Source organism: Rhinopithecus bieti, unplaced genomic scaffold, assembly GCF_001698545.2.
Source record: "Rhinopithecus bieti isolate Rb0 unplaced genomic scaffold, ASM169854v2 scaffold_19, whole genome shotgun sequence".
In the NCBI taxonomy this organism is placed as follows: domain Eukaryota; kingdom Metazoa; phylum Chordata; class Mammalia; order Primates; family Cercopithecidae; genus Rhinopithecus; species Rhinopithecus bieti.
Genome location: NW_016803360.1, coordinates 3226660 through 3249063, shown reverse-complemented (window position 1 = coordinate 3249063; position 22404 = coordinate 3226660). Strand labels below are relative to the sequence as shown.

Genomic DNA, 22404 nt, shown 5'->3' with positions numbered 1-22404 from the left:
TGGAAACAGACTCACTGAGGTTTGAATTGCTGTGTAGGTGTGTGATCATGGGCTTCAATTCTCTCACCTGTAAAATGGAGACCATAAATTATAGTAGATGATGTTGGTGTAACTGTATTGGGAAAGGTACAGGAGATAGTAAGCACTCAATCAATGGTAGGTTCTGTTTTTCACAGGGTTGATCTGAGGATAACTTGAGATAAAGTATGTTTAATAACTGACATACATAAATCAATAGGTTTCTCTATTTCAAATAGTTTTTTCAATGTAATTGCTGGAAATAAACTACAAATAAAGACACCAAGATTGTTTTAGGTTATATTTGTAAACAAAATTATAATATAACTTACCCATGCCATTTTCCTCAACACTTGTCTGTATGTGAAAACAGACTTTGGGTCTCCGGTGTGCAACAGAAGTGATAAAGGATAGATGTGTGCATGTGTAAGTAGCTAAGACTATTTTTACATTTTGCCTTTTGGGTTTATGAGTTGATGAGAGGTATAAATTATTTGGAGATTTAAAAAAATCAGTTTTAGTAGCCACAAGGGACAGCTTCTGAGTGGCGACCCGATAGACACAGGCCATTCAACTGTGAGCCTAAAGCCCTATTAAAATATGGGAGGAGAGGATAGAAGCTGAAACTATGAAAACATGACCTAGAGATCACTGACAAATTTCTGATTTCCATATTACTGCAGAGAGCTGCACATGCAATGTGAATAGTTTCCATTTTTAAGAAAGAAAGTCATAAGTCAGAATGGTACCTGCATATAACCTTTTATATAAACTGCATAAAGCTGCATAAAGCTCAGTTTAGGTCAGTTTGGACAATAACCTACATTTAATGTAACTCAAAGGCAGGTTAAATAAAGTATAACAAACTCAAGGGCTCCAACACCAAGACATTTGGTGAGGAAATGGTGTCCTTTGTTTGACTCCTGAAGGTAATTTGGCCCCTTCGGGAATAGTAAATCAGAATAATTAGGCATTTCTAGAACTAACATTTTTAATGACCACAGCTGCAGTGTCATCACAGTACAGGTAACAGGCAAAGGCTAAGTGTCTTTACAACTGGCTATATTTTAGCAGTAATTGATACTTAATTTTGTTTACTTGCAACCATATTGTGGATTAAAACATGAAATAAAATAGCCTGTAGATGCAGACATCTCCAGAATACTATACATTTTGTAAAAATATTGTAGAGGAATTGCTTTGTGTGTTCACGACCCAAAGCATATGTTACTGGAATGGGATGTATTATTTCAAAACTGTCCTTAGCTCTTGCTTTGATGATAAGATTTTATGCCTGGGTAATGACACTTAGGAATCAAGATGAATTATAAATAAGATGTATAATGGATTAGAGGCCATGGGTTGTGGAAAACACTTCAGGTACCTTATTATGAGAGATAGGCCTTTATTTCTAATCTCTCTACTAAGATACTACTGCAATTACTGTCTGTAAATAGATGTTTAAGTGAAAGTCATGGGACGGTGAAGCCACTAATGCAGATGACAATTTGTACATATTCTTAGTTTTTCCTGATTTTCATTTATCATTTGCTTTATTTGCGCTCATTTACATTTTCATATAATGATGGAAAATGACTCAAATTAATGGGAAAGCATGTATTTGAATGTAATATTAAAAAAGTCTATCAATCATGCGAAGAGAAGTTTTTAGCATTTTAAATCCAGAGTGGAAGGTTGGCTGCATGAAAATAATTTGCTCTTCTACTAACATTTTTGTTCACAAGTGAACAGTATTATTTTAAATAAATGCAGAAAAATATAGCTGTAATAACCTTCTCTTCAGGATAGCTAAAGGTCAGCCTTGACTACTTACTGAATATTTTCTATAGCAAAATAATATTGTAGAACCAGAGAATTTTAGAACTTCAACTCAATCTGTCATTTTATAGATTGGATACCTATGTAATAACGAAGGTGTATAGTAATTAAGAGCATTGATCACAAGTGCACACAGTTAAGAGTAAAACCAAACACTACCTAGGATAAAGGAAATTCCATCTCTTCTCTAGAAAAATCTCACATTCTTTCTGTCCTCCATTTTAAAATCTTCAATGTTCACTGTAAAGGTCACTCATTTTATATGTGCCACATGGTCTCAGTTTTCACCCATACACTATGTGTACATACGTATATTGGAAAGAGCAGTGCTTACTGTATCAGCAGTGCTTACCAGTTTAAGTTTACTGGTGTGTGTATAAATACATGTAGGAGATATGATTTAATAAGGAGATGGATTACTTGATTATTTATTAGCTCAAAATGAACATAGGTAAATAAATATTGCCCTTCAGAGCAGTCACAAGAAAGGCTAGAAAATTATTTAAAGCTTGTGTCACAAAGTAGTTGCAGTTATTCTATAAAATTTTTCCTTGAACAATGCAGAATCCATGTGATGGTAACTAAGTTGAATGGCATGTCAGTTTGTAACGGGACTTTCACACATACGTTTCCATTTAAATCAATCGTTACGACGTATAGGTAAAAAGTCAAGATTTAGCAAGAAATAGAGCAAGTACCCTGTCCAAGTAGTGCAACTAGGTAGGATTCACTGAAACTAAATTCCTTTTTCTTTTCATGATGTCATGTCCCTCTCAAGAAATGCATACTATTATTTTTAAGTTGCACTTCAATTTTGACCTACTGTTATCATCTGTTTCATGTACCATAGTTAATAAAATTTCTCAAATCCTATTTACAAAATACGATGTATAAAATTGTTTATAACCGAATCAGTACATGGGGACATAACTAGTGATTACATTAATAATAATATTAACCATCAAAACTTACATCATCTACACACCAGGTGCTGTGATGGATCCTTAACGTTCACAGCTCATTTAGTCTTCATAAGACTCTTAGGCTGTAGGTGAGGGAGATATTAATAATATCTAACTGGTATGCTGTGAGCACAGCCAGCCTGACTAATGAGAAAGAATCCCAGCTGCAGGGCTGGAGCAGTCCTGCAGGTCCCTCCCATGCCAGGCTTCAGACTGCAGGGTCTGTGGGAGAGGTGAGAGTGTAGTGGTGGTTACTCAGGGACTTGGTGTCTACCTGCTAAAGCCTGAAGAGGTGTAGTACCCTGTGCAGGGCCTCAGGCTTACTATATGGCGAAGTTGAGATTCAAACCCAGGGCAGTTTCTCATCCATTCATTCCACCTCCCTTAAATCATACTGTTTCTATTCACATTTCATAATTATAGAAATTAAATCAACTTTCAGAAGGTGAAGATCCTAAGAAATTTGACAATCCTGAAGGCAGACAAGAGAATATCCCAGAAAGTTTATGAAAAAGCAGTTTTAAAACTACTTTTAAAATGTAAAAAAAGGCCGGGCACGGTGGCTCATGCCTGTAATCCCAGCACTTTGGGAGGTCGAGGTGGGCGGATCACGAGGTCAGGAGATCGAGACCATCCTGGCTAAAACGGTGAAACCCCATCTCTACTAAAAATACAAAAAATTAGCCAGGCGTGGTGGCAGGCGCTTGTAGTCCCAGCCACTCGGGAGGCTGAGACAGGAGAATGACGTGAACCTGGGAAGTGGAGTTTGCAGTGAGCCAAGATTGCGCCACTGCACTCCAGCCTGGGCGACAGAGCAAAACTCTGTCTCAGAAGAAAAAAAAAAACAACAGTAAAAAAAGAGATAGTTTTACAAATGTAATGATTCACAGCAGCACTGTTGGAACAAATGTATGCTTCCCTGAGAAGCTTATGTTAAAGGGAGCAGCCTGCTATTTAGTGTACAAGTTTTGTCATGTTCTATATAAAAATATTTTCAAAACCCAGTATAATCCTATCTCCTAATCATTGCAGTTTAAATGTCTCTAACTCTTTAGAAGTGGTTCAAGAAAATAGATCGGTTATAATAAAGCAGCTTACTAAAACATTCTTAATTCCTGATTGGTAAATATTTTCACAAATCTTTAAATTTTTTATCAACTATTTCCCTTCAGGTGTGATTTGTACTAAGTATCGATAACATTATCCTCTTGCCACTGTGACTCACACTGTGAGTGGAAGATTAAATAAAATAGATTAAGAATAAGTATGCAGTAAAAGTACTTCTGGGAGTATTTCCATTTAGCTCCTGAAGTGAGTTGAGATTAAGCAGGTTAGTAGGAGCTATCTTACCTCACAGGACAGGCCAGAATAGCCCAGGGGGCAATCACATTTTTCAATCAAGTGAGCTGGAGGAGTCACTGCTGTTCTACGTCCTTGTTCAGCTACCTCCATTGAGATTTCAGAAATCCTAGAAACAGTGAGAGTGTACTTAGATTACAAGGGCAGTCAGTTAAGATCACCTAGTAAACACTCGATCCCACAGCAATATCCTTCTCAGGTTTTTGTCAACCTCAAGTATGTTCTATTGTCTTTTTTTGTTTTTAATTGACAACTAATAATTGTACATAAGTTGACCCTTGAACAATATGGGCTTGAACTGCATGGTTTCACTTATATGGGGATTTTCTTCCACGTCTGCTACCCGGAGACAGCAGGACCAACCAACCTCTCCTCTTCTTCCTCCTCCTCTTTAGTCTGCTCAAAATGAAGACAATGAGGTTGAAGACGTTTACAATGATCCATCTCCACTTAATATATTTTCTTTTCCTAATATTTTATTTTATTTTATTTTATTATTTTATTTATTTTTTTGAGACAGATTCTCACTCCGTCACCCAGGCTGGAGTGCAGTGGCATAATCTTGGCTCACTACAACCTCCGCCTACCAAGTTCAAGTGATTCTCCTGCCTCAGCCTCCTGAGTAGCTGGGAATACAGGTGTGCAACACTATGCCCAGCTAATTATTGTATTTTTAGTAGAAACGGGTTTTATCATGTTGGCCAGGCTGGTCTCGAACTGTTGACCTCAAGTGACCTGCCTGCTTTGGCCTCCCAAAGTGGTAGGATTACAGGCATGAGCCACTGAGCCCAGCCCTTATTATTTTCTTAATAACATTTTATTTTCTCTAGCTCACTTTATTATAAGAATAGAGTATATAATACCTACACAAATATATGTTAATCTACTATGTTATCAGTATGGCTTCTGTTCAACAGGAGGCTATTAGTAGTTAAGTTTTGAAGGTATCAAAAGTTATATGTGGATTTCTGACTGCATGAGGTGGGGTTGATGCTCCTAACCATCATGCTGTTCAAGGGTCAACTGCATTTATTAAAACAATGTGATATTTTGATACATAGATAAGTTGTGGGATGATTAAATCAAGATAATTAACATTGTTTTGAAGCTGTTTAAATTTCTGGAACTCAGGTACCACATCCTAATATTGCATTTTTGCTTCCTCAAATGTTAGGAGTACATATTAGCAAAAGAGTCACATAAATCATAAGAAGTTCAGTATATTGGATGTCTTATATCCTGTTGATAACTTTTCCCCTACTTTTAAAAATATGAATGGTTTCAGGTAGACATGGCCAATTAATTAGACATTTATATTCTTGCAAACAGACAACCCAAGGTCATTCCCCATTCGGTTATCTCGCATAGGCACTGGTGAAATTGCTTTTAATTTACTACTATCGCAAATTCCTTCTTTCCAATGCTCTGAATGACCTTTCAAGAACTTCAGAATACCACCTAGAAAATAATGATCACGCATAATCTAATAATATTGATATCTTTCTGAGGATAAATCATGTTTCAAAATAATATTTTCCTAACTTTATTAAATAATTCCTTCAAGTAACTTAACTCACCTTTTCTGATGGTGAATAGTCATTATAATTGAAAAGAAAATCATAATTGAAAATAACATATTAATACGCTTTTCATTAAAAAATATATGTAGTCCATAAACTGGGACTGTTTTATGATGGACTAACTGGCAACACAAACATGTTTGGCAAATAAACTTTAAAATGTGGCAATGAATAGTTTTGCTTCAAATTAAAATGTGACAATGAATAGTTTTGCTTCAAATAAAAGTTACCTCCAGTAGTTTAAGGAGTTTGAATCAAAACTTTATAACAAGCATAGTAGGCTTTATTGAAACTGAATTATGAATGCATGTTCTCGCTTTGCTAGCATTGTAATCTGCACTCTGAAGATTGGTCTTGATGAAACACACATTCAATTAAAATTCAAGTTTCACTCTCTGCTCCCTATAAGTACACACAGTAGTGGTAAGCTGTTAACAAACCACTTCCCTCCTGCAAGAAAGACCTCCCTTATGTTCTCTGGGCTCTCTGTGGGAGTAAGAAGGTAACTTTGCATTGGTATCTCCATGGAATTTTATAGCCGGAGGAGCTACTGGCTTCCTTCTCCTTTCTCTTGCACACGCATACACATAACAGACCAGCAAGTGTTTACAAATCAAGTGAAGCTTGAATGGCAGCAACAACAAATATTTTTGTAATACACCATTTTTTTTCAGGGGATTAGAGGGCAATGGCTTTGATTGGATCAGGGATTTGGCCAAACTCCAGCTTCCATTTAAATGAATACTGAAATGCAAAAGTTGCTATTTCCTTAAATTAAACTTTATAAAAGGAAACAAAAGCAAAGAAAAAAGATAATGCCAGCACTGATACAACGTACAAAGTTCAAATCTCAAATCACATATAAACTCTTAAACTCTCTGCTTTTGAGATTTAAATTTGTAATTGAATAAATAAAGATACAGGGTTATTTTAATTACTTTAGGGGGACTATTCAAACCTTTTAAAAACCTTTGCCACAATTCCACTGCCTTACAAAATCAAATGCTGATGACACACTTTATTTGTTCTTAGTATTGTGAGACTATGACCCTAGTTTTTACTGAGATTAGGAAAAATGCATTCTAAAGTTTCAAAAAAATGTTCACTTAAACCAAAGGATCTCATTTAGTGAGGTATGTAAAACAGTGTGACAAAAGAAAAAGACATGGAGGTGGGGAAGAAAAGACAAAGTGTCACAGTGTAGGAAGGTGAAATTGGTGGGAGAGGAGCAAAGAAAGTATAATTAAAGATGAATGACAATATTGTTTCTATCAGTTCTGCTAACAAGATGTTCTGTTTACTACCAAACTCTTACTGCAGTACAGAACCATTTGCGAAATAATCTTTTTGTAAACTCACGAAATTACCTGCTATTTTCTAAGACATGCAAATTTGCTATGGCTTCTGCCACCTAATTTACATTTGATATTCTAAAATAATTAACAGTATAGCTGACAGCATTTTTTAAGTATATGCTTTTTTATTATTTCATATAAAAAAATCTCCTGTTATAGTGAGAAATATCAAAAGGAAGCCATAAGAATACAGATATAAAAGTGAGTTTTAGTCCTTGATTTACTCTTTTACTAAAAGTCTCTACATGAATCAGAAAAGCATTATGGATCTTCTGCATGAAATAAAAGATTTTCTGCTGTCTTGTGTGCTTATTACAGTATAAACATTTGAAAATAGTATTTTATATTAATTAGTTGGCCATTGAGAAACTTCATAATTTTTCTGTTTTGCTTTCCTACGCAGGTCTAGGAATTTATTACATAAGACTATTTACAAACATATATTGATTCTGTATTCTTATAGACTGTAACAGAAACTGATGTGAAAGAGAAAATGAGATCTCATATATGAACTCAGTTCAACTTTCTGCCTCCATGGTGTGAAACTTACCTACATCTGTGCGATTTCTCATTTTATCCCATTGGATAAGGTGAACCTTCCACTCAAGCAATATGACCATGAGGGCTCTTGATGTGGAAGTCTCCTGGTTCCTCTATTAGTTATTCTCTCTTTATTTCACATTTTAATATTTTCCTCATTACTAATCCTTTCCCATGGTCTGTAAACACACTCTTTCAAATTAAACAATCATCTCTTTACTTTTGACACTATGTTATTCCTTCTTTTTACAATTATATTCATGGAAAATAATAGTTTACACTCATAATATTGGGTTCATGTGTCACATTCTTTTTTTAAAAGTTTGAGATGATTTCTGTCCCAGGACTCCACCGACACTGGTATCATGAATGTCCCCAGTGTGGTCCTAAGTGTCAGACCCAACAAGCCTCATTTCAACTGGCCAATTTGGGTCATAAGAAAACATGGACAACTCCCTTGAAGTATTCCTATCATGTAGGTTCGACAACATTGCATTCATTCTTGCTGTTCTGTGTGATTTTTTCAAAGTGATTCAGAATCATTTCTCATCATGATGCATAGGGAAAATGACAACATTGTGTGGCACACTGGGGTGAACAGATAATGCCCACGGTTGGAGGAGGCTGGACCAACTTGGCCCTGCCTAGTTCTCCTGATGGGTGAAGAAGGTCGCTTTCTCAGCACTCTTATAGTCCGTTAATAGCACAACAGCTAATTTTACCCGCCCTACAGTACATGACCTCCTGAATTTATCACTGGCATCTTAAACTTACTATGTCTGCAGTGAATTCCAAATATTTTTTTCCCTTTAACTTCCTTCTCATGCTATTTTTCTTTTCTGGTGAATGACAGTAACTTCTTCCAGGTCACAGGGAAGTTTGTTTGTCTTCTATCATTATAGTGCAAAACCAACCACTTCCCAATCTTTCTTATCTGATATCTGTAGGTCAGTAACCTTCCCTACATACTCTAAAATAAGAGCTTGAATATTTTCTATTACAGTTTACCTGCTTTGTCGCATGAAATTTCCATAAGTAGCCTTGATAAGAATGTAATGAATATCATACAGTATATCCAAGAAGTCTTCTCGGGTCACAGTTCTATGGACTCGAGGATCGTCCCCATAATATTTCCATTCTTTCTGTTAAGAAGAAGAGAAATCACTCTGACAAAACCGAATGCGAAACCATTGGCATCTTTGCACCAAACAATGAATAACTTTACCTCTGTCATTTCAATTTCATGCCTTGTCAATTGGCCAATCAAAGGAGCAGCCATATGCCTGACGATAATTCTAGCATGAGTAGGTGTCCCACCTCGAATGATCACTTGAGGATTATATGTAGAAAAACCTGTTTCTTCCCGAGCCTCGAAATAGATTGCATACTTGAGTTTGCCCCCATAGGCCATCAACTGACAAAATAAAAAGAAGAATGAGGAATTGGATAAATCTCCAAATGTTGTGATTCTAAAGACAAGATTTTATCTTGTTCTCACTTGACATTAAAGTTCTTGTGCTTACCTTCTTTCCTTCAAATTGTTCTGGAAGTTTCCAATAAAAAGGTTCCCAACGGAGATCTTCTCTCATCAGGTCCATGTGGGCAACAATCTCTGGATGTTGAAAAGCAATGCCCTTGGTGGTTGTGTGCTGCAGAGCCTCATCTACCAGGGGTAGAATGGTCTGCTCAGCCTTCAGAGTTACCTGCAAGGGGTCAAAATACAGCAGAAGGCTGAATTTACACTTTTGGACATTTATTTAAAACTAAGTTATGAACTGCATGTCTATCTGCAGTCCCTATCCCCATTTTGACGATGTTCTCACAAGCAACAGAGCTCACACATAGTGGGCAAGCATGGCAGGACATAAATCTTTTTGACTAATTCACATAGTGAAAACCACAATGTCTGTGAACACTGGAGCCTTTCACACTAACACAAATGGAATCTAAATGTAGAAGAGTTAAAGGAAAATCAAAAATGAACATGCTTCCACTCCAAAAATCATGATTGCCTGAGGTTGGTTGGAACAAATGTGTGACAAGTTCTGGTTCTCATTGCTGCGTTAGCTCACATCAACGTTCATGCTCTGGTGCCCTCACTCTTCCCATCCCAAAACATAATGCTTCCTGGACAAGGTTCCTCTTTTTCACTTGGCATCTATTTCCTTATCAATACTTTTAAGAACAAATAAGAAAGGCTTTTACTCCAACTGTATAATGGCACGTGACCCCTTTGCTGTTCCTAAATGTTCACAAAGGAAAAGGTTACTTAAATGTTTTGCCATTTCCTACTACCCCTTAGTGCCTGACTAAAAGACACCAGCAGGAACTAACATTATACCATTACATGGCTCAGCAGCTCCCTACTCACCCACGTCCGGATCAGTCCTTTTGCTTCAGAGCACTGAGTAGTAGTGCCGAAGCAATAGCAGCTGCTGCAGCCAAGTGGATTCTTGGCATCGAGTCCGAATTTGCCAGGCTGGCATCTGTCACAGTGGATGCCTTCCACATTCACCTGAGGAAAGACAAGAGACCCTCAGAGTTTGTAACAGCAAAGTTAGGGGATAAATCACCTTAAGAATGTGTAACAGGAGCATACTCCTTTTAAAAAATTTAAAACAAAACAAAAGAACACTGAATATTAGACTCACATCTCAAATGGCACATGTAGTTAATCTCATTGTTGGGAGTTCATGGGTCTTTTAAAATGCTTTATTTTAAATAGATGTAAGACTAAAGGTATCGTACATTGTTTCTTAAACGTAAGTGGTACATTTTCTACGATTCTGCTCCGAGCAATATGAAAGACTCATGAAAATTTCAAAAGCAACATAAAAACATTGAGTCCTAAACAGTGGTGCTATTAAAAGCCGTAAGAAATACGCGGCTTGTTAAAATATCAATTTATGTAATTATTATAATATAATATATACATACATAACATGTATTAAATATAATATATGATCATAATTGCAAGATATAATAATGCAGCATTGTACTCGGTGTTGGCTGAAGCCCTTGATGGTAGAAACTGCTGTTCTCCTCAATTCTCAAGGCCCTTTTAACAACCACTCCCTAGATTTTATCCTCCTGTTTCCTCTGTCCTTCTTTGCATAGATTTTATCTTGAAAAGATACCTCTGACACAGTTTAAACTGTATTTATCCTGGAATTGATTTTTCAGAACTATCCGAGGGGAAAAATCCTTTTTATCCCTTTTAATTGGCTCTTTTTCTACATCATTTAACCATATTAATGAGGGCTGAAATTTGCACATAGTCACTGTTTGTAATGACAGCGTTTATATGTGTTGAAATTTTACTAAACTTCCACAGCAGTAAATGTATTTTCCAGTATACAGCGACTGCAGATTAATTTTGGAGAAATGGTTTTATAAGGCTTATTATTTAGCTGTGATTTTCTCTGATGATGCTTAAAAGAACTGTCTTCCCTGTCACCCTTCCCAGGTTGTCCTTATTGAAGCAAAGCTAATATACTTTTAAAAAAATCACTTTACCATTGAAAATATATCATCTCTACCAACTCCAAAAAAAGGTGGGTTTGGTTGAAAATAAGTTCTAGAAAAGCAGGTTTTATTGGTATGCCAACAAATACATATCAATGAAAACTCCGTGTCTGGCAATGAGATTTTGTCCATCTGTTTGTTTAGCTTAATGAAGCAGGTATAACAAACACTGAATGAAGTTAAAACTCAGCAATGGAAACAGAATTATGGGAGGTTTTCCCTAGCTGCATGTCAGCAGCACATACCTTACAAGTGCACTGCCCAGTTTGATCACTACAGGAGCATTTTTTAGTCTCTGAATCACAGGTTGCGGCATCCGTCCCAGGGAGGAAGCAGTCACAGAGATTGCAGCGAGGGTAGTTCCAGTGACCTCGACTGCACTCTGTACATTTTGCACCAGAGAATTTTGGATGACAGTTGCATTGGCCTGTATTTACATTGCATTGGAAATCCAAGGATCCCACTGTGCTGCAGTTACAAGCCTATGGAGGAGATAAAAACAGCAACCATTAACACAACTTTATGGCAAATATCTTAAAATTTTAATTCTAATGTTTCTATGCTTCCATTAAACACGTATTAATCATGTATCTGTTATATGCTTTGTACTATTCTAGTTTAGTCACTTGGGAAACATCAGTGAACATAAACATTAAAACTGCTTCCTGCATTTATGGAAATAGATGATCGTCCAGAAACCATAGTGCTATGTGAATTAGAAAGAAAATGTGTTTTCTCTCTTTTTGAGGTAGAGAGGGGTTGGGTATGGATTTTTTTCCAACTGCTCTTTGTCTTGAAGATTTAATTTTAGACAAAGTTATTTTACCTTATCATCTTATAATTGTAGCATTTAAACATTTCTTTGGAGACATACCTCATGGTCTAGTAGAGGGAGACAAGTAAATATGTTAGTATAACATGATAGAATAAGCATTATATAAAAGGAGAAGTCCAAAATGCTATGTGAACATATAAAGGGCACCAAACTAGACTTGGGGAATCCAAGGAGTGCTTAAAGAGAAGTAACATCTAGCCTATTGTTTTTTGGCATTTATTCTTGAATACAATTCTGATTTGAGGTCTTTGTTAGTAACGTTTTCCTTTGCCCAAGATATAAACATGATTTTCTCTTTATTTACATAATTCACATTTTTGCTAGAATTTTTTAAAGCTTGGGTTTTTTTTTTTTTCCCCGTCAATTTACTGGAACATAGTGAGTTCTTTCAGTTTGGGAACATAATTGGGTTTTGATTCAGTACTGTTTCTTTTCAGATGTGTTTTGATTTTACATCTGTTCTAATTAATCAATTTTCTTTTTCAGGATCACCTATAATTCTTAAAGTACATCACTCTGGTCTCTCCGCCAAATCTGTAATATCCTAATGTCTTCTGAAATCATTTTCCTTTGTTTTACGTTTCTTGCTGTATTTACCTCTCAAATTGGTACCCTACTTTTACAGCTCCTGTTTTACAGGAAAAGTTTTATTATATACACATATCACAAATGCTTATTTTCATTACTCTATTGCAATCATAACTTCTTTTGAATAATTTTATTTTATTTCTCTCATCTTTAATTTCTGCTTATCCATTTGTCTTTTTGTCTTATATTCTCCTTTTAAAGATTTCTGATCTTGATTTACAGAGCTCATATCTTCTTGCAATTTAATAAAAATGCCAAATGAATTTCTAAAATGTCATTTAGGATCCTGGAATAAGTCATTTTCTGGGACCAGTTGTGCCAATTATACATCTACTGTTTCTGAGCTCCAAATTCACCCTGCTTTGTGATACAGTAGGTAGACCCTGTAGACATTTCTCCGTATCAGGTGGCAGAATGATAGGCTTAGTCAATAGAGGCCCCTGGAAGGACCTAATAAGTCCATAATGGTGGCCCACCACACTTCCCAGCTGAGTTCTGGTTCTTCATTAGAATCCTCATCATTATTTTGTATTATTTAGCACGGGAACCCAGTGGCCCAGAAAGAATACCAGCTGGGAGGGCACACTGTCTCTCCATAGGCACTCTTCTGACTAACTTTGGTCTGCACACACACTCTGACTTTGAAGTCTGCTTCTCAGTAGCCCAGCATGCTCCCATCCTCCAAGAGCGGTGGGCAGCTTCTACAGACACGCATTTGCCTATGAACTCCGACATGTTTGTTTCTGGTTTTGTTTGACCACCCATAGGCTGTACATTCCTATGACAGCAACACCCTCTTCAAAGACCTTTGAACCTCAGCTTTGCTGCAGGTGGGGAGAAGGAGCATGTCCTCTCTTAGCCCTTAACTCCTTCACTGTCTTCCTTCCCTCAGCCTAGAGGGAGTAGCTGCTCTTCTGTACCTGTACTCGGGACCCTTCATAGCTTTCTTTTATCCTTTTTTAGTAACCAACCACCTTTTATCAGTTAACAATTCCATTTAAGAAACCAGTGTGGTTTCTGTCTCCCAAGCAGAGCATGACTTGTCATTACAAAGGGCACCACCTCTCTCTGTGTCTGAGTTTGCCACCACATAGTGTATGCACTTTGTCTGTGACTTAACTCTTTTTGGTGCTGTTCTATTATCCTTCTCAGATCTACAGCTCAGTGGTAAAGTCGTATGCATAGCACCTTGCCAAATTCCTAGATCCAAATCTGGCTGCATCTCACTGTGTATTTCACACTTTCCCTCCTCAGTTTAATTCTTATATCCACTGCTACCAAGGGTATTATGTTTTTGTTCCTGCTAACAGTAGCTTACTTATGAGATTATCGTTTCTAAGATGTGATGTATAATCACCAGTTCCTCCTCTATTGTCTTTCCTGCCCAAATATTTGGTTAAAAATCTTCCCAGATTCTGATGTTAAAATAATTATCAGGATTAGCTTTATTTTTTGTCTTTATAGGTAAGTATTTTTCTATCTCATTATTGCTAATCAGTAGAAAGGCTGCAATAGGGGCTGCTACTAGAAGGTATTTTAAACCCAAAGACCTAAAATGTGATTATTTGTATATTACAAACATGGACACAGCTTCTAAGGCATAGAATAACTCACTAATCTCACCCCCAAGTAACTTAAAGAACATCAGATGTAGAATAAAATCTCAAAGTTAGAATGACTTACATATTCACTTACCTAGTTTTTCTTTGCCAACTGCTTTGAGTATGTATTGACTCACTTAAACAAAATGGGCCATAATCAGGTATTAATAGAAAACTATGATATGTTATCAAAACTATAATCATATAATAAATTTAAATTATCCTGTGAGACATCTTTATCTTTAACTAAAATATGCAATTATCCAAATAATTGTATAAAACCAAAGCACGAATTTTTACAAAATTGTTGACAGTACAAATAGACATTGGGACCTTTCCAAATCAGAAAGTTTATTCAGGAAGTTATAGTGGAGAATAAACCAGACCATTAACCACGTGTTTAGATAGCACTGTGGCCAACATCAAACTTAAATCATAATTAGATGTAATATTTGTTTAGCAATAGAGAATTTACTCACTATTCCCCTGCTAGTGAAAGAAGGCAGGCTTCGTATTCTACTTCAATAACAGCTCAAATGATGTGTATGCTCACACCTTAGCACAGAGAAATTATCCGTGACACAAAGAAAGGGAAGCTACAAATCTCAAATCACTGTTCATTTAAATTAGTCATTCCAGTTTTAAAAACAGTAAAACACATGCTCATAAATAAATTACTTGAGAGGGCTCTGATACAGTTGGATATGTCCCCACTAATTCTCGTGTTAAAATATAATCCCCAGTGTTGGAGGTGGAGCCTGGTGGGAGGTGTTTGGATCATGGGGGTTGATCACTCAGGACTTGGTGCTGTCCTTGCGACAGAGAGTGCCAACTGGCAAGATCTGGTTGTTTAAGTGCATGGCATCCTGCCTTTCTCCCGAACCTGCCATGTGGAAGCCTGTCCCCGCTTGGCCTTCCACAATATTGGAAGCTTCCTGAGGCCTTCACCAGAAACAGATGCCACTATGCTTCCTGTACACTCTCCGGAACTGTGAGCCAATTAAACCTGTTTTATTATAAATTAACCAGTCTCAGGTATTTCTTTATAGCAATGCAAGAATGGTCTGACACAGGCTCTATGAGGCTTTTTTGTTGTTGTTTGTTTGTTTGTTTTTGTAATTCTTTATAATGGCGAAGTGTTTCTTGATTCATAAGTTTAGACTTTTAACAGTGATTTTAAAGTAATCAAAAAATTCAACCAACTTTAGTTAACAGAATATTTATCTAATGATCAGTAAAAATGATAGTACCAAACATATAACTACATTTCAACAGAAATTTGGAATGTATTTTATCCTGATTTATATATTGAACATGAGGTATCAACTTCCATTTCAGGAGTTTAATTAGAGTTTGGCTATATCATAGCATTTTGTGCATAAAATGGAACTCTTGTAAGTTTCCCTAGGGCTTATTCCTGAGTCCAAGTGATAAAGTGGATGCTTGCATTTGAAGCTGAAAATGCAAAAGTGTGTCATAGACACTTAAAGCAGCGTTCATACTCATCAGAACACTTTGAAATTCTGAGGAGTTTTTGTTTTGTTTCGAAAAATGTGGCTCTCTTGAATTTTAAACTTAATAATGCTATTGGCAATAGAAAATGAATGTCCTATCCAGTTTTATTTTCTCTAATCACATGTCTAATGGAAGTCAGACATCTGAACTTCTTTGAAGAATCATCAGTACACTTGTTTTCCTCTAGGTCAGCATATTCTAAACCAGGCTCAAATGTTTTATCATACATGTGAAGATCGTTAGAGTCTATTATTTTATCTGTGCTACCTCAGTGGTAAAAAGAGTTTATATCTCTATAGGGTACTGCTATTAGGTCAAGCAGAACCACACTTGGTCATCATGTTCCAATATTTCACAACCCAATGGAATCAATTGGAATGACTCTCACTAACATTAAAAAAAAAATGCCCTTATTATTGCTCTTCAATTTAATGAACACACTTCAGCACTAATCCTATGTGACCTTTGTGTTGCGTTAGGCACTGAAGAATATTCATCTTCGGAACAGTCTCTTCTTAGTTTTTACAGTATTTATTCTTCTTTGTTAAGCTATTAAACTACACAACCAAATAAAACAAAAATACAGATCAAGAAACAATTGTTTTTAGATATTGAATTACAGGAAGCACAGGACTGTGATTTCTGAGAGAAGGAAAAAAACATGAAGCAGAGTACAGAGGCAATTTCTAGGCTGCAACACAGAGAGGGTAAACCCAAAGCCCGTATTATAGCTGAGTTGAGAGACAAAGAGTGGAATCTGAGGAAGCTGAGGCTGCTAAAACTTATGACGGCAAATAGAATATGTGTTCATAAAGAAAGAAGTTAGATAGAAAGATAATTTCAGAGATGTGCAGAAGGGTTCCCTTGAGTCATTGGCTGAATGCTGATAGGTACATGCATGGGATGAAGGAAAATGGCATTGGAAAACTCTAGGCTGAAAAAATTCTTAGAGCCCAGAGAAAGCTTGGAATAAGCCATATTTTCAACAACCAGAGTAAAGAGACATAGTAACCAACTAGGTAGTATTCTCAGAAGTTTCACGGCTTAGTAGAGGGGCTAACTGACCGCTGGCTTTCAGACTGCTCTGCTGCATCTTCCCTAACAAAACTTAAAAGCAAGCTTCAAAAGAATCCAAGTGACCCATGACTATCCAAACTATTTTCCAGGATAAAGTTCAACATTCTTTAAAGAAATATAATACAATCCAATACACAACAATGAAAAGTATATAATGCCTGGCATCCAAACAAAAATTACCAGGTATGTAAAGAATCAAGAAAATATGACTCATAAACAGGAGAAAAATCAGTCAATAGAAATAGTCTTGCAATAAAAAAAGATGGAATTAGCAGACAACCATTTAAAAAATGCTAATGTTTATAAACATTTTATTTTCAAGAACAAATGAAAAATTGTGAATATAGTAAAGAAATAAAAGACACACAATGTCCAAAAGGAAATTTAAAAGATAAAAAAATACAATGTTTAAAATAAAAAATAGACTCAATTGGATTAAAAACAGGTTGGGCTGCATTAAAAAATCAGTGACTTTGGACACTTAATAATAGAAACTATCAGAAATAAAAAATACAGATACAAAAATAATAATAAAAAAAAGAACCTCAGTGAGATGGAAAATATCAATTGGTCCAACATACAAAAAATGATTTCCAGAAAAAGACAGTTGGAATGAAGAACAGAAAAATATTTAAAGATATAATGGCTGACAACTTTCATTTCCAAATTTGATGAAAACTGTAATCCTACAGGGTCAACAGATCTAATTAATCCTATGAAAAAATAATTATTAAACACACACAAAAAAAAACAAAAAGCATAATTAAATTGCTGAAAACCAGTATTTAGGATTACATACTCCGCAAAAACTTGTTTAGAAAAAAAAAGAAAAAAATAAATAAAACAAAAACTTACTGGAACAACCAAAAAAAGAAAAGGAAAAAGGAAAAAATCATTGTCAGCAGACTTGATATAACAGGAATAAAATGATAAAGATTAGGGAAGTAGTTAATGGAAGAGGAAAAATGATATGAAATGAAAATTTTAATGTACACAAAGGAATTAAAAGCATTAGAATTGATATGTACATGGAAAAATAGCTATAGGAGAAATTTTCTTGTTTAAAAAAGATAATTGACTATTGAAATCAAAATCATAAGCTTATATTGTCAGATGTATAATATATAGAAGTAAAAACATATGACAACATAGGACAAAAGATAGGAAAGGGGATTGGAGGTTTACTGTTGTAAGGTTCTTATGCTAAACGTAAAGTGGTATAATATTATTTTAATGTACATTCTGGAAAGTTAAAGATATATATTCCTAGACAAAACCAAAGAAACAAAATGAATAGGTATCTTTAATAATCCAAAAGTCAAGAGAAGATGTTATACAAATTAATGCAAAAGAAGGCAGGACAATAAAAGAAAAAAAAAAAAAAAAAAAAAAAAAAAAAAAAGAAGGCAAGAGCAGATAAGACAAGCCAAAGCAAATAGCAAAGTGTAGGCTTAATCCAATCATACCAATATTTACATTAAATGGAAATGACTTAACTCTCAAATTAAAAGGCTAAATTATTAAGATTGGTTGAAAAATAAAGATCTAAATATATGTTATGTACACACACACACACACTCTCTCTCTCTCACACACGTAAGCTGGGCGTGGTGGTATACACCTGTAATCCCAGAACTTTGCAGAAGGATCACTTGAGCACAGGAATTTGAGACCAGCATGGGCAATATAGTGAGACCTCATTTCTACACAAAAATTTAAAAATTAGCCACACATGGTGGTGTGCGCCTTTAGTCCCAGCTACTCTGGAGGCTGATGTGAGAGGATTTCTTGAACCCAGAAGGTGGGGAGGTTGCAGTGAGCTGAGATCACACTACTGCACTCCAGCCTGGGCAAGTGAGTGAGACCCTGTCTCAAAAAAAAAAAAAAAAAAAAAAAAAAAAAAAAAAAGGCACACATTAAAACACTAAAAGAGAGATGAAATAGGTGATGGTGTGAAAATATATACCACACAAACATCATTTTAAAAAGTTGGAATAGCTATATAAATATCAGAAAAGTGTACTTCTAAACAAGGAATGTTACCGAGAATAAAGAGGGACATTTCATAATGCCAAAAGGTAGCAGCTTTTCAAAAGGACATAGCAATCCTAAATGATCATGCACCTAATATCACTGCTCAAAAATACATGTGAATAAAACCTGAGAGAGGTGAAAGAAGAAACAGACAAAGTTATAGTCCAACACTCTCAGTAACTGAGAGAACATGTAGATATAAAAACCATTAAGGATAATTGACCTCTATAGAAGTTTTCATCCAACAACTCCAGAATATACATTATTTTCAAGTGCACATGTTATAATAAACAAACTGAACACTATTCTGGGCCATGAAACTAAATCTCAATAGTTTTCAAAAGGTCTGAAATAATGCAAATTATGTTCTCAGACCAATTTAGAATTAAACTAGATACTAGCAACAGTAAAGATACCTTGACAATTCCCCAAATATTTAGAAACTAAAAATTATCCCCAAAATAAATGAAAGATTATATTAAACCGAGTGAAAATTAAAGCACAACATATCAAAATATGTGGAGTGCAAACAAAGCAGTTCCTGGAAAAAAATTCTAATACAAAATGCCTATATTAGCAGAGAAAAAAGATTACAAATCAATGATCTAAGGTTTAACCTTAAGAAACTTGGAACACAAGAGAAAAATTAAACTCAAAGTAAGCAAAAGAAGGAATGCTCTTTTCATACAAGTTGTTACATGTATTAGGCAAAAGTTGTTCCTATTTCTACCATATTATTATTTTAATGTCTATAGGATCTATAGTGATGTCCCCCTTTATTTATGATTTTGACTGCTTGTTTCTTCTCTCTTTTTTCTTGATAAACCTTTCTAGAATATTATCAACTTTACTGATCTTTTCAAAGAACCAGCTTTTGGGTTCCTCTAAAGTATTTCTGTTTTCTACTTCATTGATTGTGCAAACTCTTTTAGAAATTATGAGGAGGGAATAGTTCTGAATCCATTTCGTGAGGCTTGCAGTATCTCATCCCGACAACGCCACAAGAAAAAATAAGTTCATACCAATATTCCTTATAAACATAGATCCAAAATCATTAACAAAATGCTAGCAAACAGGATTCAACATAATTTTAAAAGGATAATCTCAATGGCCAAGCAGGATTAATCTAAAGATTGCAAGACTGGATTGACATTTTGAAAATCAATCAGTATAATTTGTCATATTAACAGCTGAAAAATAAATATCATATGGTCATCTCAATAGATGCAGAAAAGTCCATTTAACAAAATTGAACACATATTCTTGATAAAAGCTCTCAGCAAACTAAAAGCATGAGGGGGCATCCTCAAACCATAAGGAGCACCTATAGGTAAAATATAGCCAACATCATTTTCAATTGTAAGAGACAATGCTTTCCACTTAATATAAGAAATAAGGCAAGGATATTTTCTTCTACCACTTCTAGTCAATAGTTTACTGCAATAGGACAAGAAAATGCCACAGAAGTTACATAGATTAGAAAGGAAGTAAATTTCCCTTTGCAGATGACATGATTATCTATAAGAAAATCCCACTAAATGGTCCGAAAAGTAACTAGAACTAATAAGTTTAGCAAGATTACAGTATAGAAGGTTAATATATAAAAGTTATTGTATTTTTCTATTCTAGTAACAAAAAATTTAAAACTGAAATGGAATACAGTAGCATTTGCTTTTGATCAAAAATATGAAACACTGATAAATTTAACAATATATATGCAAGGCTTGCATATCAAAAACCAGAAAACATTTCTGAGAAAAAAATTATAATGACCTAAATAAATGCAAAGTTATGCTATGTTCATACATTGGGATATCTAATACTTGTAAGATGTCACTTCTTCCCAAATTGACCTATTAATTCAATATAATTTCAGCCAAATCCTAGCAGGCTTTTTGGTAAAGAATTGACATGCTAAATTTAAAAGTTATGTGGAAATGTAAAGGAGGTAAAGTACTCAAAAGGTATTGGAAATGATGAATGAGGTTGAAGAGTTTACAATACCTGATTTTATGACTTGCTGGAAAGCTACAACAATTAATATATTAACTAGTATTAACATAAGAATAGATCAGTGAAGCAGAAAAGAGTCCAGAAATGCACAGTGTCTCGATAGATTTTGACAAAGGAGCCAAAGTAATTCAATGGGAAAAAGATAGTCTTTACAACAAATAATGTTTGAAAACTTGGATATCCATAAAAAGTGAACTTTGACCATTACCTGATATACAGAAAAATTAATATTCAAAATGAAATACAAACCTACATTTAAGACCTAAAACTATAAAACTTCTTGAAGAAAACCTGGGAGAGAAATCCTTGGACCTTGTCTTTCTTGGGTAGAACATAAAAAAGTATGGACTATAAAAGAAAAAGATAATAAGCTAGTGTTCATAAAAATTAGATGATGAAACCAGGAAAAAGCAATCTATATGAAAAGCAAGCTTTAACATATGTTAAAGAACATGTATCCAGAATCTATAAAGAATTCTTGCAATGCATTACTAAAGAAACAACTCAAAAAAAAAAAAAAAATGGGCATAAGCTTTGTAAACACTTCATAAAAGAAGATGTATAAATGACAAATAAATAAAAAAAAGATTCCCAACATTATTATGCATTAAATAAATGCAAACAATAGAAATACACATGCCTCAGAATTCTTAAAATTAAAATAGGGTTAACATTCCAAGAGTTGGTAAACATGTGGAGTGTTGTTATGAAAAAAAGAGGAAACACTTGTCTCTAAATATGCTTTTGACTTGTATGCTACTGTTCATAGAAAAATTGTAACCCCAAACTGGAAATGACCCAAACACCCATCAAATGATAAACAGATAAGCAAGTCACTGTACATTATACAAATGGAATATTATCAAGCAATTTTTAGAATAAACTGCCAATATATGCAACAATATGGATGAATCATAAAAACATAACAGCAAGTGAAGGAAGCCAAACAAAGAAACAAACAATCCTCCCCCCAAAAAACAGACTACGATTCTATTTTTAAGAAGTTGTAGAAATTGCAAAATTACAATGCTAGAAGGCAAAACAGTAGGTGCATGGGAGGTGATGGGGAGTTCATGGCAATGGGACACAAGCGTTGATTACACCTCTGTAATCATGGGTTAAAATTCATTTCTTTAAATGAGTGAATTTTGTTTTATTAATACTTCACAAAAAGCTGATAAAAATCCAAAGTGATTATGTTTCCTTCCTGCACTTGCTCCTCCTCCTATAATTCCTATAACCATAAATGGTACTTATTATCATCTACTCCATTGCAAAGCAAAACCTGGGAGTCATCCTTACGCCTTCTCTTTCTTATTCCCCAAATCAATGAGTTTGCCAGGCTGTATCAGTCTGAGTTCTAAAATGTAACTCGCTTTCTATATATCTTCATTGATGCTCATTGACTGGGTCCAGGCTTCTGGCATCTCTCATTAATATTTCTTCAACAGCCTTATAAATTGTTACCCATCCCTGCTAATGTAGATAGATTTCTCTGAACATGACTCTGGCCATGTCACTTTCCATGGTCTACTAATGGGAAAAAATGATTTTTTTCCCAGC

At 35.0% G+C, this 22404-nt stretch overlaps 1 protein-coding gene across 1 annotated transcript in view; it reads right to left on the bottom strand.

Annotated features, from left to right (window-relative positions):
• The window catches only part of LAMA2 (laminin subunit alpha 2), a 640343-nt gene that overhangs the window by 200906 nt on the left and 417033 nt on the right, over positions 1-22404 (bottom strand). The window contains exons 23-28 of the mRNA XM_017879679.1: positions 11424-11660; positions 10025-10168; positions 9177-9356; positions 8879-9067; positions 8662-8795; positions 4170-4287 (exon numbers count right to left, since the gene is read on the bottom strand). Of these exons, the coding sequence (XP_017735168.1) occupies positions 4170-4287; positions 8662-8795; positions 8879-9067; positions 9177-9356; positions 10025-10168; positions 11424-11660 (1002 nt within the window). The remainder of the gene's footprint in view (positions 1-4169; positions 4288-8661; positions 8796-8878; positions 9068-9176; positions 9357-10024; positions 10169-11423; positions 11661-22404) is intronic.